This window comes from Dermatophagoides farinae, chromosome 4, assembly GCF_024713945.1.
Source record: "Dermatophagoides farinae isolate YC_2012a chromosome 4, ASM2471394v1, whole genome shotgun sequence".
Taxonomy (NCBI): domain Eukaryota; kingdom Metazoa; phylum Arthropoda; class Arachnida; order Sarcoptiformes; family Pyroglyphidae; genus Dermatophagoides; species Dermatophagoides farinae.
The window spans coordinates 1,895,244-1,915,199 of NC_134680.1; the positions used below are offsets into that span (position 1 = coordinate 1,895,244).

At 29.3% G+C, this 19,956-nt stretch overlaps 1 protein-coding gene across 2 annotated transcripts in view; it reads left to right on the forward strand.

Moving 5' to 3' along the window:
* Window positions 1-5,249: 5,249 nt before the first annotated feature.
* The window catches only part of LOC124490921 (protein amalgam), a 34,513-nt gene continuing 19,806 nt past the window's right edge, over window positions 5,250-19,956 (forward strand). Inside the window, exons 1-2 of one of the 2 annotated variants that reach the window (XM_047053504.2) lie at window positions 5,250-5,749; window positions 8,524-8,980. In XM_047053504.2, coding sequence (XP_046909460.1) covers window positions 8,734-8,980 — 247 coding nt within the window. In that variant the 5' untranslated portion in view covers window positions 5,250-5,749; window positions 8,524-8,733. The remainder of the gene's footprint in view (window positions 5,750-8,523; window positions 8,981-19,956) is intronic. The other variant, XM_075730169.1, reaches the window with a different exon arrangement.

A 19,956-nucleotide genomic window follows, 5' to 3' on the forward strand; every position in this document is an offset into this window, starting at 1 on the left:
TTGAAGAGTGATCGCCAAATTTGGAGACCAAAAACATCAAATTTGGAGACTGGTCTTCAATATTGAAGATTCGTCTTCAATGATTGATAAATTTCGATTGTTTTTCGATTGTTAGTTAAAAATTGTAAATTTAATTGGATTTTTACAAAAATAAATTCATAACTTAGAAGAAACAATTCACTAAAAATTGTTTTTCAATTGTTCGTTAAAAATTTTAAATTTAATTGGATTTTTACAAAGATATAACTTAGGAGAAACAATTCACTAAAACGATGATGATATCGATAATGATCAAGATGGTCATCCAATTCAACAATCAATGGCTACAAAAATGGCCATCATGAATCGTCAAGCCTGCTATAATGATTGATTCATCATCATCAATTCTTTTATAAAACGATTCACCAAATATGATGATAATTTCACCACAATTACAACATCATAATTTTCAACACCATTAACAACAACAACGGAATATTGTACATGTGCCACCAAGTTTTTTAATCTGTAATCAAACATCCATGAATGCAAATATTCCACCACCATCATATCATTGAGATAATCAAACTATTGAAGTTAACATGTCAGCAAAATCTGAATTGAACTCGAATTGAATAATCAAATATATGCAGATTGACAATAGTAGTAACGTTATTGTTTTTGAATTTAATTTTGTGACGAGAATATCATTCAACTTTGATTAAATTTTGTTGGTCATTATTTCGGTCGCATAAAAATCAAACATTTTTCAGAATTGATATATTTTTTTCACTGAGTACCATCTCATTCTGGTATTATTGGCAATGAATTGGCTGACCAATATATAAAAGATGCGACAAATTTTTCTTATTTTTCTTACAATCTTCGTCCAATTTCTTTGGCTTAATATCTTTTGAAAAATATCATGATTTATAATATAAGATGGATAATGAGTGAAGATGGCAAAGTTACTAAAAAAATTTTCCATCTGTATATGATCGTAAAATAATTCTTATTGATCTACATTTTGTATTCCCTCAGTTTTTATCGGGACAAGGAAAATTCAATGTTTACCTGCATATAATTGGTTATCGTTATAAGTCGTCTTGTTTTTGTGGTAATACTGGTCCAAGATTTGTTGCTGAACGAACTTTAATTGAAAATCAATGTTGTGTAAATCTACATAAAGAGAATTTATGTATTTGGCTATAATTCTTTAAATATGATTTTAAAAATTTATAATTTATTTTCTTCCCCCATCTTTGAGGTACAGGGGTTTTTATTGAATAAATAAATAAATAGCTCGACTTTGAATGAAATTAAGTCCATCAATCAATCAATCTGACAAATTGACACCAATTTATCAAACAGTGGTGAAAATTCTTTGGCTCAAATCACTAATCATCAACATGTGATAAAGGTCAATTTTTACGTTCCATTGAAATTACATCATAATTTTTTTCACCAATTATGTAGCTGATATGATAATATCTATCATATAAGTTGATTTTTTATTCATTTTTCATGCTAAATCTATGGCAAAAACAATGCATTCATTTTGCCGCCTAAAATTCTAAAGTCCAACTAATGAGCAACTGCGCATAGTCATATAGATGTAACTATTTTCAATGCAAATTCTGCGCGCTTCTTTTCCCCTTCTATTCCCATACAAATTTGAATTTGACCGTTGAAAAAATCGAACAAAACTCAACGATTGTCAAAGACGGTTGTCCTCATTCGACTTTGCGCTATGTTCGTGATCATGTCGTGGTATTTTTTTCATTTTTCTCTATTTTAATCTTCGTTTTTTGCAGTAAATTTTGGAACAAAGAATTTAATCGATTCAAGATTATCTTTGTTCAAAGTTATTGTGGTCTAAGATCAAAAATTGGCCACGAAATCGATGAAGATCGTTTGGTTTGGTCATCATGTAATCATGATTCAAGTTGGCGAACAAATCCAATTTTCGATGACTTTCAAATGTATTTATGACATTTTGTTTTTCATCAAATTGTATTCAATCAAATCCTTTTCAAGTTTTCTTTTTCAGAGTCCATTATACTTGATGTATAATAATTGGAATTCGGATTAATATATGAAAACATGGTCAATGAGGTAATTTACATTTTGCCTTAGATTGAAAATGCTAACAATTTTCCTTGTCTTTTGAAGCATAAAATTTTCATTGATGATCAATGATCATCATTAGACATAAAATTGGTGCCGTCTTTATAAAAACGATCATGGTAATGATGCCGAACATTGCAAATTTATTGGTGGATATCTGGTCATCATCAGGTAACTTTCTAATTTCGCTATCAATGATTCTAACACTTAAATTTCTCAAAGGCCTGCATTGAATTGAATTGTTGGAGCAACTTATTCGGTAAGTCGACATATTCATTCTTCATATCTAATAAAGATTGGTCTATCTTTTTTTATTAGGTTTGTTCCTGAAATTTTACAATCATCAAATTGAAATTCGATTGATGATTATGTTCGAGATCAATTCGACGGTTCCATTGTTCATCAGCATTCAATTCAAGAATAGTTTGGCCATGTTCAACACATGATAACAGGTTAGGCTAGGGTTAGATTAGGCTTAGGAACATGATCTGAGCTATTTCCTATTGAATTTGATGCTGATTGAATCTTTGGAATCAATGAAGCGATCGAAAACATGATTATAAGTCGAAGATTCATGGGATGGAACACATACTTGAAAATGATCATGGTAAGCAAATGAATAGATTAATTGAACAAGCAACTAATATTTATCTTCACTTAGGATCGCCGGCGAACAATTTGGAAATTGAATTTCGAACCATGGATAGAATTTGGACATTGTCTTGAAACATGGACATCGAATATTGGACCTATTTCAAATGATCATGGTAAGCAAATGAATAGATTAATTGAACAAACAACTAATATTTATCTTCACTTAGGATCGCCGGCGAACAATTTGGAAATTGATTCTCGAACCACGGATAAAATTTGAACATTGTCTTGGAACATGGACAGCGAATTATGGATCTATTTCAAACGGGACAATTAACGTTGTATGGCGCAATTGGGATGTGAAATATGGATGTATTTTATTATTTCCAATTTTTATTAAATTAATATTTCAATAAAATCAATTAAATTTCAATATATATGGATTAAATTAATATGGGGGGTAAAGGGAATAAAAGGGGGTCAAAATTGCTGCAACAATCGTGATGAACGACACTATCGATAGTCAAATCGTTTAGTCGTTTACTCAAAAATACGGGTCTCCAAATTTGGAGACTGGTCTCCAAATTTGACGATTTACGCATTACGCCAAATTTGGAGACCAGTCTCCAAGTTACTTTTTTTTCTGTGAATTGCATTTACAAAAAAAAACATAAACACTAAAATAAAACTCTGCCATCTAGCTGTAAAAAAACTTGACAGAAGCTATCGAATGTAATTACTAGATTGCAGCACATGCTGGAAAAATTATCTACGACCAGAGATTGGAATTATTTATCAAAAAAGTTTTCTTATTCAAATTAGATTTCCTTGTCTGATCTGATGAATGAATTATACAATGACAAAGATGATAAAATGGCTGATTCACACCTAACCTAACACACACACACATCATTGTTTACAATATATCTGATTGAATTGAAAAAATTAAATCCAAAAAGACTAAATTTGACAATTTCATCGACGTAGTACACTAATAAAAGAAATAATGGCAGGGTGTTTCTTTTACTTGATTTCTAATACTTAGTATAGAATATTTATAGCCATTGTTAGATGAAGTGTAGAAGTGTGGCGACGGCTCCCTCTTGGCTTTTTTCAAGGTTAACCGGTATCATCATCATCATCATCATCAACATCTTCATTTATATGATGATCATCGTAATCGACATTACCATATATTCTTTCATTTATTCAATCAGAGAAAAGAAGTTTGTTTAATGAAGAATGAAAAGAATGTCTGTTTCCGAAACCAATTGCATTATTATTATCATTGCAATCCTTTTATTCATCGTTTATATTGTAAATCGAATTGAATCATTTTAATGGCATATAAATGTTTCAAGGTATACTACTAAAATTTTGATGTTGATCAGTCACCGTTACTACTGACCGATTGAATGACTACTTAAATTTATTTTTTTCCAAATCAAATTGAAATTGAAGGGCTTGAATTGATTATGATGATGATAATGATGTGAAGAAAACTTGTTGCTAAAAAAAACTTGCCATGCACACACATTTTTCAATGTCAAAGATATATGATGAATCAATTTATTTTTTGAGATTTGTTGTTTTCTTCTTGTTGATTTTTTTCTGTTTTTCTGAATGACCATAACGTTTTTTAGTTGATGGATTTCCAATGAATCATCAGGATGATTCAATCGATTGAAATCTGGGTAACGTTTTAACCGGAAAAGCTTAAAGCTTAACTAAAATGACAAAAATAAAATGAAATTAATGTTAGAATCGAAACAATTCATAATGAAATTGAAATGGAATTTATTTTAAGATTCCATGAAAAAGAATTGAGTGAAAAGTGAATTTATTAAAATCAAGGACAAAATAATGATAACATCACAATACCTGTTTTTGTTTTGTTAGTCGTTATTTGTATTCGATTTCTAACATTAATCAATTCATCAATCAATCATCAATTGACGAAATGATCTGAAATCAAATTCCAAATAAAATAAACAAATTGATGATTCGAAAATGTTTTTCGATTGATACGAATATGTTGATTTGAATAATCAAAATCGAAAAACTATTTTAAATTGTATCATTTATGATCGATTGATCGATCGATTGTTTTCAATAAAATAAATTAACCATTTTCATTCATTCATGAATTAATGACGCAAATCGAATTTCACTTCATCGTATTTCCAATCAACACCGCTAGTGGGTGCCACATTTAATTGCAATTTGAACTTAAAATTGAAGACACGGTTTATTTTCAACATCGAATCATGCTGCTACCCTCTCTATATATATCATGCAGTTGTATACAAATAAATACAGATGCAGAGAGACAATGAATGGAGGCGAAGCAAATTCAAAAGTTGGTGGTTGTAAAAAAAAACCTGAATCAAAGCAGTGATATCTATCGAAGACGTTCAAATGAAAACGTAAAAACGTAAAAAAGGGATGGCCAATTTTCAATAGTAACAGATTTACATGCTACTAGCTTTTTTTCCCATTACGAATGTCTTTTCATTCATTCATTCATTCATTCAATTCTATTTCTCTCTATTATATTTCATTACGATTTAATCATCGATGATCATTCTCATCTCATAGTTGTATAATCATTTCAATTTGAAAACGTTCTATTTTGGAATTGGAATTTCGACAAAAAAAAAATTCTTCAAATTTCGAAAAAAACTTTGATCAATATTTAAACAAATACAGAAAAAAGAATCGTTCCATCGCTAGAAGATCTCTTATTATTTAATTATTGTGTACCGCTTCTTCGCTATCTGTACGAGTGTGTCAAAAAGTGAAAAAAAAATCTTTCAAAATTCTTCATTTGGAATCAATGTTTTTTTTGTAATTATGATTCATTATTGATTGTGAAATAGTGTCTCTAATGTCGTGTATTTGTGTGTGTAAGTGTTTAAAATAGAAAATTATTTCAACACATCCATCTTTAATTTATTTTGGTTTTTCAAATTTTTTCCCAACTGTGTCTGTGTTTATTTTTATTGCGAATTATATTTACCCGATCCACCCGTCGAAAAAAAACACAAATGTAAGTTTGTTCCAAATTTTGGTTTTTTTTTATGATATCTTGTGAAATGTTGGGCGTATATGAAAAAGATAGTCTGGTTGGTTAGTCTGTAAATACATGTCATGACCAGAAAATTCATATATTTTGCATGCATGTCAAGAATTTTCGTCAGAGTAGTTCTCCGTCCCTTCTTTTTATGTTGTTATTTCCTTTTCGAACGGATCTGGTGTTTTTTTCACATTTCTCTTTGCTATTCGTGTCCGCTAGTCCCATTTTCTCTAGTCACTACTATTTTATTATCTTGCCATTATTCTTGTCATTATCATCATCATCATTGTTGTTGTTTGTGTTTGGCGTTTCCCTTTCATTTCTTTGGTCTTCGAAATTTTTTTTCGATTTGCGCCTGTCCATTTCAAATTTCCAGAAAAAACATGGATCCTCTTTTCCAACTTAGTTTGTTATTCCAGAAACATTCATGTTTTTATCAGTAGAAAATATATTGGGTGCTGTATAAACCGTCGATTTCATGAGCAAAAAGCCATTCATTCAAAATGATTTCTCAAGTCATATGCTGGTTTGTGTATCAACCGCGCATTAATTTTCGGATATCCTTTTGATTGCTAATGAAAAAAAAAATTTACATTAAAATCTCATTATTAATACAGGAATCTCCCCTGGAGAATAGAATATTCTATGTGTGAAAGGTTTTATCATACTTTTTTTTTGTTTCTAAAAGGTACATGCAACAAACAATTCGGCTTGAAACAGAAATTGAATATTTTTATTTTTTACAACTTTAAGTTTGCCATTTTGCCACGCATTTGACCATTGCAATATGGTACAATTTTATGATTTTTTTTTCGTTCGGTTGTTTATTCAATGGACCATAGATTTAGTTCATAACTTTTATTGTCAAAGAAAATATCGTTTTTTGACTCTTCCTTCCTGCCTTTGTGAATATTCCAATATTAGTTCTTTTTAAGAAAAACATTTTTGTCAAATCTGAATAACAATTGTATGGACAAGCAAAAAGAAAATAGAAAATCTTAAATTCCAACGTAACAATTGATTGATCCACAAAGTCCACAGGACAATGGAAAAATTATTTTTTTCTTTTTTTTTGCAAATCAAATTCAAAATTGTCATACTGAATTGCTATGTGTGGACCTTATTATACAAATACAACCGACACCAAAATTACCACCATCATAAACAACGACCATACATACCCACCTTGAATTGTAAATTTCAAAATGAAAAAAAAAATTTCCTTCGAAATTACCCCTGGTTATGGTTGGTTGGTTGGTTGGCTTGCTTGTGTTGTGCTGTGTTGTGTTGTGTTGTTTGGTGGACTATCACTATAGAGTCAAACAATTGAAAAAACCGACAGGTTTCAGGTAGAAAATTTAAACAGACCATTGCTACTAGACACACAAACAGCATCGTGGCCATCATTGCCAGGTGACTTAATTCCAGTATACATAAACAATATATACACATAGGACATGGACAGATAGAAATAAAGATAGTTCTGCCATTTTGTTTTTAGTTTTTTTTCTACTCTAAAAGTGTACAACAGCCATGTCTATGTTGTAGCGAATGACATACCGAAAAAAATACAAAGATTGAGAAGAAATTACTGGAGAAAAATAAAAAATTTGCAAGGTAAAAAAACAAGTAAGTTGGTCCCCTATAGATTTGCATGGGAAATTTATTTATTTAATTCTAAATGCCCTAAAATCTGTTGTGAAATCAAACAAAACCAAGCAATCCTATTGAGGATGATGCACAAGATCTTGAAATTTTTTTTTCCAATTTTGTTTTCCCTGATGATCGAAGATTCAATTTTCGATTTCGTTTCTCATATTGATCATCATTATAATTAACCTATAAACAATGATGATGATGATTATATAACAATTATTAACAGTTTTGTTTTTGTTTTTTCATGCTCTGATTCACATACATATGAATGATTTGAATATATATGATTTGTATCAATCAATCAATCAATAACCAATAAATGAATGAATAATGATTCATTAATTTGTTTTTGTTTTCTCTTTTGACCAATCACAAAAAAAATATATATAGTGAATGACAGATGATATACACTCTTTTTGTTGTTGATATAAACAATTTTTGCTTATCATTATTATGTGTAGTAGTAGTAGTGAGATATAGCCAAAAATAAACATTTTTTTCTTATTTGGACTTCAATATAAAGAATAATTAGAAACTACATTTTGACAGGTAATCAGCAATCAGTTTTTTTTCTAGGTTTTAATCAGTGACTAAAATAACTGAAATGAAAATGGAAAGTTGTGAGGATGATGATGATGATGATGATGATGATGATAATGGTAAATTAAGTCATGCAAGTGTCATCAAAGATGAATAACCGACCGGTTTTTTGCTGTTTTCCATTTATTTTCTTTAAATGGAAATTTTCTCATTTCTAGTCCATCATAGATAATTTCAGATCTTCGATTATTGATTTTTCGGTTTTGATGTATGGTATCATCCGAGTAACCTGAAAAAATAGAATTAACAATGAATGAATTCAATCCGGTGTTTAGTTAACACACACACACTACATTACGTTGTTCCGGTATAGTTTTATAATTAAAAACCAAATGAAAAGACATTGTGACATATTTTGTCTTCATTCATTTATCCTCATCATCCTTTTTGATGAATGTGTTTTATGTATCATGGATTCAATTTAATTATCCGAAGGAAAAAAGATTGATTAATGTTTTAATTCTTTTTTTTCAATTTCTTTTTTCTTTCAGCTTCCAATTTGTCATTGTTGTGTTTAGATGGTATTTTATGTGTTTTCTCGCATTTCTTTTTTAGCATCATTGCCATCAATCTATTTTTATCTTAAAATACCTTTTTCCTCTTCTTATCAATCACATCAACGTTCGACAATACCGTTTTTTTCCTACTTTTGATTCGTAAAACAATCGATTTTGATCGACCAATCAATCAAAAAAAAAAAAATGAAATCGACAACAACTTTATCATCATCAATTTATGGTGGTGGCTTTAAAAGCTATGATCAAGATGATCACCATCATCACCATCACAAAAATAGCCAGCAAAAAGATTATAATTCACAATACAACAACTTTCATCATTGGCAACATCGCTCATCATTTATGCGTCAAATAAATAACATAATGTATCATATTTATTGCCTTTTTGGTTTAATCATTTTGGCCAATATTTGTTTCATCATTACATCAGGTAAGTTTTTTTATGAATGTTTTCTTTCATTTTCTTTATTATATAAATGAGGCTTCATTTATGAAAGTAAAGCAAAAGCATTTTTTTCTTTCGATATGATTTTTTATTGATATTTAGAATTTATTCATATCATATGAGGCCTTTGAAATGTGTTTCTGATGTGTGATTATTATATGTTGTTGTTGATTTAGAAATCTGTTGACTTTTTATATCCGATTTGTCTAACATGGCAATTTTGCTTTGCTCTATTTATTATCATGTGTGTATTAAAAATTTTATATCATTCTTGTATATTCTGCAATATGTTTTTCAGTGATCAAATAAAAGATCAATATTTATTTTAATATGACAACTAATCAACTTTTTATTAGTTTGAGATAAATTCGCATTATATTTTACCTTTTTTTTATTTACATTGCTCATATCATTTTAATCTAGGATTGATCCAATTTTTTTTCAATTCTCTTTCCATTCACTATTCATAAATCGGTTTTTATCTCATTCATGTATGACTGTCAAATCTGAATTGAATTGTTCCAATAGTTCTAAAGTTCACATCATAAGTGGATCGTTATCATCATCATCATTGTTGTCATCATTCAAAGTTTTTATTCAAATTCAATTTCAACTTTAATTTCATTTATTGTATTTATTTGAATGAGAAAAAAATATATATATCTTGGAACGAATTCATTTTAACCATGTCTTTTTTTTCTATTCATTTCATTCATTCATTACATTTGAAACCCTATTATTGTAAATCTGGATTGATGGAACATTGTTCCATGCTGTCAATTCGGCGGGTGTATGTATGGATGTCTGTCTCTGGCAGAAATTAACAACTATTGTTGTTGAATGTCATCGGCCTTGATTATTGGTAGTAGCAGTTATGTAGTTGATGATGATGAGTAATGCAGCATTCTATGGTTCGATAGTTTCGTTTATGGATGCGACATTGTTCAATTGTTCCATGGCAGTCCTTGTTTTGGTCGGCAATTTTATTTCTGTACAGTAGCTGTTACTAACCGGCTGTTTGTATTGACCATTTGCTTATAATAGCTACCAAGAATGTATAGAGAAAGGATAGATATGTCAAATTGATTATTTCGATTTTTTTTTTATATATTTAGATTTGATTTGTGGATAGCATGCAATGAAATTACGATTGTCGAAAATTGGATTCATCCTATTTTTTCAGTACAGTTTTTTTTGATAACTGTTTTTTCTTCTTTATACCCTATTTCGGTTCATTCAACCGATTTTTTTGAATATTAAATTTAATAGCAAAAACAAGGTTTTTATGATATCGAAAAACATGTTAATTATGTAAATTGGTTGTCGACATACTGAGGTAGACAAAAAATAAAAACAAAAAACAGAATGGATCCTGTTATAAGAATTTTATTATCATACATTCCCGTTTGACGTTTCAGTTCTACGAATTCATGATTTACGTTGATCGTCATCATCTGAATGGAATTATTTTTCGATCCAATTAAATTTTTATTTACGATCTTCACATCAATTGTTTATGCGTATAAGTGTATTGTATGTTTTGAAGCAAACACGTGTCTAACGTTGGTCTTGGACCTTTGTGCAGATCACAAACACAAACACAAACATTTTTAGTTCAACAATGTTTTCTAAAGCTATAAAGTTGTGACTAACCTTGTGAATTGATGTGAAAATTCTTTCCCTTATTTGATTCTGATGATTTTCAATGGAAAAAAATATCATAATAATCATCATTAACATTCAATTCATTAACTTTATATATTATTATATATGGCCATTTTGAGAATCGCAATTTCAAACATTACTACCCTAAAAAGCCATTCTAAACTCAGTCTACAACAACATTGCTAGCTCAATAGATCAATTTCAGATTTAACAAAAACAAAAAAAAATGAAAGCGTTCAACCAAACTCTCCATTTGTTCCAGAAGTAAACTTTCAGAGCAATTCAATTCATTCAACGAAACAAACGAATCAAATAGTTTTCGAATGTCATCCAAACAATAAAGAGAGAGAGAGAGAGAGAGAGCGAGAGGGAAAGAAAAACAGCTACACTTAAGCCGATTAATTTCATCATAGTTTTTGGTGAAAAAAAAATAGACAGATTACAATTGCTTTTGTCTATGAACAACGAATGCCCGTTTATATTTGTCGTTTTCCATATTGAAAGTTGCTTGTTCATAAAAAAAAGTCTCATCCAAAGCCAATGATTTTGATTTTTTTTTTCACTTGTTTCATTCTGGAAAACAAACAAACAAATAACTAAAAAACGATCATTATCAATGGAATGATCATTTTCAATGCATCTTCACTACTATTGCTACTACTGCAAATGAATTGTGATGTTTAATGGCCAATTCATTCAGATTGTGAGATTCATCATGAAAATATCAACATCATTGTATGAGTCATAACTAAAAACATTTCATTACATCTAAATAAACAAACCAACAGAAATTCAATCCAATCCAGGGTTGTTGTTTTTTTTATTGTTTTTTCTATTATATGCACATTTTGGTTATAATAATGTTCATGATGATCATCATCATAATGACCATCATCATTATTGATGTCAACAAGTAATGATTTTCATTTCATTTTATTCTTTCTATGTAGTGATGATGATATTACAATCTTTATTGAAAGTATCAAACGAAAAAAAAACGAGAACATTTCCAAATGGGAAATGGTTCAATTGATGATGGCTATGAATGAATGATATGGAAAGAGAAAAAAAGATACAGATGGATATTGAAGATGATTGTCATCATCATCATGATTTTTTTGTTTGTTAGATTGACAATCATCAAAATAATGATATGACATGACAGATGTTATGATGATGATGATGATATTCTTTATTATTTTCATGTAATGAACGGAACGTTTGGTAGGAAATCAGCATCCTATTTCAATTTTATTTTGTCGATAATAATAATAATTTCATAACAATCATGAATCTACGATCTACTGGATTGATTGTTATCAAATTTCAAGTTGATTCGATATAGAGTAGATCCCGATATTCAAGAGATAATACGGTACATTCCACATAGATGTGTCACACACATTCATGTTTTGTCAATGTTATTTCCATTATTTTTTGATATTTAAAAAATGTTGACATGCCGTAGATGACAATAGTATAAAATAAAAATAGTGAAAATTTCCATTTCTCAGATTCTCTATCATCTATTCGATTTAGACCAGTCCATCCGAATGGTTGTCATTCGGGTCCCGTTTTTTTTGTGGTTATTATTGTTGTTGTTCGGATAACTTGCGTATGAATGATTGCAACATTGTCATCATCATTATTGTTGTCGACGGTATAGTGTTTATCACGATTATTTGATCGGCCAAAAATAGAGATATCATAAACGAGAAAAAAAAGAGAGCAAAACTCTGTTGACATCAAAAACAAATTTTCGTGAATGATGATGGCATAGTTTTTTGTTGAAAATTTTTTTTTTGACTTTTTGACTTTTTGTTGTGTGTGTTCCTGATACATTTCAGAATTTCTCATTTTTTCGCAAGGATACTTATTTTTTAAAGTTTATAAATTTCTTCTTGATTATGTCAATTAAACATTTGGAAAAAAACATTGGATTGTTTTTAAGGCTCATTAACTTTTTGTTTTTTTTTTTTTGCTGAATGAAATGATTGTTTTCGCTGTTTTGTGAGAATTAGAATAATCAGCATCATTTATTTACAATAAGAATTGATTGTTTTGCTGTGAGTTTTTGTGGTTCAAAGACTTTCTAAACGAATTTTTATTGCCCACTTTTTCGGAAAAAGTATTTAAATTTTTTCTATTGACAACAATGTTAATTGTTGATGATGATTTATTGGTGAATTCCGGTTGCTAACAAAAAAAAACAACATAAATTCCAAATTGTCGTAACACACACAGTCATTCGTCATTTTTATTCGATCATGTTTCTCTATCGAACCAAAATGGTACCATCTATAAAGATGATTTTGGTACAAAAAAAAAAATTTTTTTTCGGAAATTTTCAATTTCTATGACTCATCATCCGATTTCGCTTTTAGTTCTCTCTCTCTCTTTCTCGTTTTTTGTTATACAAAGCTTTCACAAATTGAACAATAACAACAACAAAATAAATCTTGCACAGATGGAATTAATCTTTTTTTTTCTTGCCCATAAAATGATGATCCAATGATGATAATCGACTAAACGTTGTATGATGATTCGTTTTCAATTCATTTATCCATAAATTTCTCTATATTATAGAAAAAAGATAATGAATTCAAAATTGGATTTGGACTTTACCCAGGTGGTGTTGAATGTACATTCAATAGCCATACTATTTAATGATCGGATCATATATGCTAGTAGCCGTATTTTTTTTACATTTGGTTTGTTTGTTTTTGTTTTTCCATTTCGTCTATATCAATAACCGTTTTGGGAAATGGGACGATTTTTTTTTGTTTTCAGTTATCGAAAAAATTCAATTTTGTGTATTTTTTCTATCATTTAGTTAGTGAAATCATTCTTTCCTGGAATAGTATGAAAAACTATGCTTTGGAAAACAGTTTAATCATCAAATGAACAGTTTGAACCTTGAAATTCATTCGCAATGTTGTTTGAATGTTGTTTAATTCTCACATTTATTATTTCATAAAATTGTACACATAGAATACATATCAGGTTTGATTTATGGTTCCGTTGAAAATCTGTTGTTTGGGTTTTCATTCTATTCTCCATCGTTCGCAAGGCCTATACACACACACTCACATATGGGCCCATCAATATTATCCATATTGTCTGTATGTTAGTTTTGTGAGAAAAAATTGCATATCTCATAAATCTAGTAGTCTGAGTTGGTTGAATATGCGGTACGAAAAAAAATGAAAGTTTGTTTTGTTCAATAATCCACAATTATGCGTTGTTTCACATGTGTTGTGCTCGTATGTATGGTAGTTTTATTTTTGGATTAAACCAAATATAATAGAGGAGGGTATGTGTATGTCTGTGCAATTTATGAATCCACTTCATATTTCCAATGATCCATTTTTGCAATTGAGGCTTGTGAAAGCCATTTTACTATTATATTGCTATTGATAAGCTTTAGACTTTGGATGGTCAATTTATTTTTGAAGTTTTTCCTTGCTTGAGGGCCTTGATCTTGGTTTTTATTATGATCCAAATGAATTATAGATCTATAGCATGATTTATGATTTTTTTTTTTGATAAATAATTACCTTCTGTGTTTGTTTTTATACTTTGTGGTGTTTGTCGGAAAAAACCGCGAAAAAAATCTATATTCACAAAAGTTTGGATAATCCCTGTTTGTGTTTACACACTTCTATTGCCCTTTATTTTACATTGATGAATCGATTCTTTAATGATATGAGATTAAATGACCTTGTTTAAAATGATCAATAGATGATGACCATATCGAAAATATTTTCATTTATTTTTATTTTATAATCATCAGTAGCATCTAATCTAAATTATCCATGACGAATGGATACAATTTCATCATTATCAAACATCCACTCAAACTACAACAAACGATGTCTATGGAGTTTTTTTGTATGAATTTGATTCAAGAATGAAAAAAATGACAGAGAAGAAAATCGGTTTTTATACGGTTATAACATTATCACCGGTGGTGGTGGCTTATGGTCATCATATCTATCAATCTGTTGTTGTTGTTGTTGTTGTTTATAAAAAATATAATGTACGGTTTTTATCGGTAAATCGAAAAATAAATCAACAATTTTCGAAATATTTTTCTTTCGTATACATCTCTTCATCTTTCTTTTTAAATGGTGAAACACTATCATCATTGATAAATATGGCTGTCCAATTGATTGTACGATTTTTTTTTGTTCATCCGGACAACCATCAGTCATCATGATGATGACCGGATGATGACCTCTGTCGTCATATCAGGATAGTTGTGGTCACCATTGAAGATATAATGGTCATTTCACCCATTTTTGCCATTATCTATAATGGATATTATATTGAACGATTGTTTGTTTGTTGTATCTTGGTTTTGTTCATCATTGTTTTTCATTTCCCGGTTTATTCATCTGGCATATTATTTTGTTTTCATTGTTTTTACTTGGATCTAATTGTTGTCTAGAGACATACAAATCACACACACAGCATGCTTACATACAACATCCTCATTGATGAATGTTGATACTATTATAGATGAGAGAATCGTGAATTGTAATGAATTGAATTTTCCATCAATTTCGATGATCAATCAATCATTTATCATCCATTCATTCATTCTATTTGTAAATTAAATTCGGGTGAATCATTTTTTTTTTAAATTCGTGATTGCTATAGATCAATAGATTGATCTAATATTTTTCCAATTAATCAAACTGGAAAAATTGATATTTTACGAGCTCATTTGTCATTGAATAATAATGTATTAATGTTAATAGTAGTAACCATTCCCTTTTAATTCAATTTTGATTGATCGATTCTTCTGCCCCTTTTTACATTGTGATTTTAATTGATTTAAGATCAAGATTTATTGGATAAAGTTCATTTGATTAATCCAATGGGTGATTGTCCATGATAAATGCTACCTTTTTTTGGGTGATTTAAATCTAGCTGCTGGTTTTTCATAATTGTTGCTGTTTTCGATCATTCAGTAGTTTCGAATCGGATCTCGGTTTCCGATTGCCAATTTTTATCATTCTCTCGGGATCAACAGATCCAATTAACCCTCCTCTTCACTCGATCCAATTGACAATGATGCATGTTATCAAAGCGGATAGCTTTGAAATACAGACACACGTGTCATTTAAGATCAATTTTGTTCAATTTAGACTATAATTTAAGTCAATTTGTTTGTTTATCACCCTCTGTTAAGTGTTTATTATTAATGTTTAAAGTCACTATCATCTAGTGTCCGGTCATCGAATGTCATATATATAATTTGGATCCAAATATATAATCCAAAAGCTTAATAATGAAACAAGATTATTGTCTAAGTGCTGTTGTTGTTTTTTTTAGCCATAATTAATTTCCAATAAAATGTTATCCAATCCTCATTACATTGCTTAGTCTTATCTAATAAATAACATGAATCTCTCCAACCTTTGACCTTAATGATGATCCGAATCTCTAATCATTGATCATTATCAATGGCTATTATGTTGATAATTATATCGTGTGACTGATTTATCTAGAGCAGTGTTTCCCAACCTTTTTTTCTTCGCGTACCCCCGGGGGTTTTTTCTTTACAAAATTCTAGTACATACAAAGTTATCCTTTTGCATATCCCACGAACCCCCAGGGGTTCGCGAACCACCGGTTGGGAATCACTGATCTAGAGAAACATATGGTCATGTTGTCCTTTATTATCATTAAAAAAAAGTTTTTTCTCCATAATTTTTTTCTCTGTTCGATACGTAAACCATTCATTATCATTATGATTGATCATAATGGCCCAAAATAATTCATATATTTTGTAGCCTTCTGTAATTTTCATTCTCCGGTTTTGCTAAGTAATTTTTTCCCATATTTTCGGGTTTGGTTTTTTATTTTATTTTTTTTTCTTCACACATTGCCACCACGATACCTCGATCAATGTACACACAATCATTATCAATATATTGAATAAATTGTCGAATCGTTTGATGTTTCTTATTTTTTTGAGCATTTTCAGCTGAAAAAAAACATTGGATTAATTATATAGCAATGTGGCCATCGAAATTTGCTGAATTTGATGTACAAAAATGCCCATAAATGAAATAAAAAAAAATAATTGAATTACTGTTTTTGAGTTTCATCGTAAATGATCGTTGCTTTTGTTGTTATTTGCAGATTAAAATTTTTTCCTCATTCAGTAATTCATTAATTGAAATCACTTTGAATTGTCAATTAATCCTTTTTTTAATTTATTCGTTTTTTTCGTGGTTAATGAAAATATCTTTCCAATTTTGGTGTATTAAACACAGCATCCCACTTATAAAAATTTTGTTGTTTGATTGGTCAATAATGATTATTATTGATTATTTTTATAAAATCAAAGGAACAAAAGTAAATTTCTTTTGTGGACTATAAAATTCATGTTGAATAACATTTTCTTTGCAAAAGTTGAGGGGAAAAGGGAAATCGCAATGGCATGAGAAGCAAAAAGAATATCTTTGTATACACATCTACTGAGCTGTTTTATTTGACTACGTCAAACGTTAATTGAAAACCGAGCAAGGGTTGGCCGAAGACATAAAAAACATGGCCCTGCTTGCAATTCAGGCCTGACCACGGCTTATTTAGTTTATAAATATGTAAATTGAATCTGGTTGTTGTTCATTTGAACGTTTTTTGGGTGTGTGTATCCGAATTCTATTGTTATGATCACTATGAACAATATGTTTCGATTGAAATTTGATTATCCAGTGGTTTGTGCTGTTTGTTTTCCCCTCGATATTGTTCCAAGTTAGCTGCTTTATTGTTCAAATTATTATCACAATTACAATTTGGTCGATTAGTTTGTGATTTTTTTTTCAATATTGATCCATTATAATGACATTTAAAGAAAAGTATCTCCCATCGGATCATATATTAATATAACAGGATCAATATTCCCTGATGACCTAGAAAAATAACCATTGATCCCATGTGTACAACTGCCAGATGACATTAGAGCAAACCTATAACTACTGTATATTATTATTCATCAAAATTAATTTACAAAATTATAAAACTTTTTTTGCAAATTCACACGATTCTTTCATGTATGATTCTTCTTTATGAAATGAATGAATGAAAAATGAATTTTTCATAATAAACTGAATATGATTGATGAAAATAGAATTCCTAACTGTTTCTTTTTCTATTATCGTATAATGATTGTGATGAAAAAGTGTCATATTTTTTCTTTTCGCGTCGACAATATGCTCGATGCTCATTCTTTTGATAATTGATAATTTTCATAAATAATCATCAATTCTCAATCTATGATGTGTAGAGATAGAAATATCTATTCATTCAAATCGATCATTCATTTATGGTGGTTATTTATGGACTGTTGGTTATTGTTTATTTCACATTTGACACATTTTGTTTGTATACATGTTCTTTACTGTTTGGTGACATTTGATAATGTGACAACAAGAACACTTGGTTTTCATTGGCCTTGTCATTTTGTTTTTGGAAAATATATGGCACGTTCTTTCATGATGGTAATTGTATTTAACATTATCATGCAGTGGGATGAAAAAGAAAAAGAATGTGGTTTTTTGGTTGAACTCTAATAGTTGGAAGTGTATTGAATTCGAATGGTAAAATGATACACACACACATCTGTTCCTTTGATGAATGAATGAAATTGATCCATGAACCACGAAAATGTTATTTATACTCTATGTGTGTGGCTTTCTCTTTTTCTCTCTCTCCTTCTCTGTGATTCGCGTGTATATTTATTTCTATCTTGTAAATCTTTGTAAATCTTGTGAATTTTTTTTTCGTTGCTTTAAGTTCCAATGAAATTTATGGAAACGATGATTCTCGTTTCACATCATTTTTAGTCCGAAATTTTTCCTAGTTTTTTCAAAAGTTTAGATTTGTCATCATCATCGTCGTGGTATGGGTCTCGATATTTGCAGATGTTTTCAATTGCTGTGATCCATATATGGAGTGTGTAAAGATGGTTCGACATTAATTTTTTTTTTGCTCTTTTAAAAGCCATCATAATGATTCTATTTTTAAAAAAAGTTATCCAAAATTATCATTTCAATTTCTATTTTTCATTTCGTTTCACGAATTTGTTCAACAACAAAAAAAAAACGAAAAAATTGTTATTCTAATTCAATTTGGCCAACCAACCAAAAAAAAAATTGCGTTGACAGTTTGTAGTATTTGTATTCACTTTACTGAATTTCCATCAAGAATTTATCAAGAATATTGTCTGTAAAGATGTATGTCATATTCGAATGAATCTTTTGAAACATTTTAACGATGACTAATCCTTTTACTACATGATGAATTATTTGTACCAGAAACTCTGTTTAGTTTAGAAGCAATTTATTTCTTTTTTTTACTAAAAAAAAAAGAAACAAAAAAAAAAAAAAAAAAAAAAAAAAAAAAAAAAAAAAAAAAAAAAAAAAAAAAAAAAAGCAATTTATTTCTTTTTTTTACTAAAATGGTATTGTTAATGATAATGATCGTCATCATCGCTTGGGTGGCCTTCCTTCTTACCTTTTTTTCTGGTTTTGTTTGTTGCATTCAAGTTTACTCATACACACGCACACAGTGATATCATAATGATCATCAACATCATCAACAATGACACAACAATAATAATGATGATGAATAATGACCGATAATGATGGTGATGATTATTATTATTATTACGTAATGATATTCAAAAGATTTTTATTTTACAAACATTTAGAGGGTTGTTGTTGAATGAATAAATCGTTAGAGATTGGATTGAGATTACCCAGCAATTTTTTTTTTGTTGTTGTTTGATTAGCATGAAAATATATTTCATAGATGATGACCACTCTGATGATGATGATGTAGTTATCGATTTCTCAAAGAATGATATGGGTGGTGTTTTTTCCCTCTTTACCACGTTTATTTTTCAAAGACAAAGTTTAATAATGATGATGTTAATGGTTTAATGGTAACTTTTGCTTTCATAGTTGCAAATTTTTCAAACAAACAAAAATGATTCTATGTATTTGTTGTCGCACCTTTTTCTATTCTACTATTGATCTTATTTTTTTCTTTCCTTGCTTTTGTGTTTTTTTAAGATGATTCAAAAAATTTCTGTTATTTCCGGATCCTGGATGATGATAATGATGACTATATTGACCTTTCATTATCATGTAGCATGTATGTATGATACGGGTCACATCGGAATGAATTTTTTTTCTCTCTTTTCTTTAACCATTTTGTTGTTGTTGTTGTTGTTCTCATCATCATTATCGTTTTGTTTTTTCTCTTTCTTTTCGTTTTTT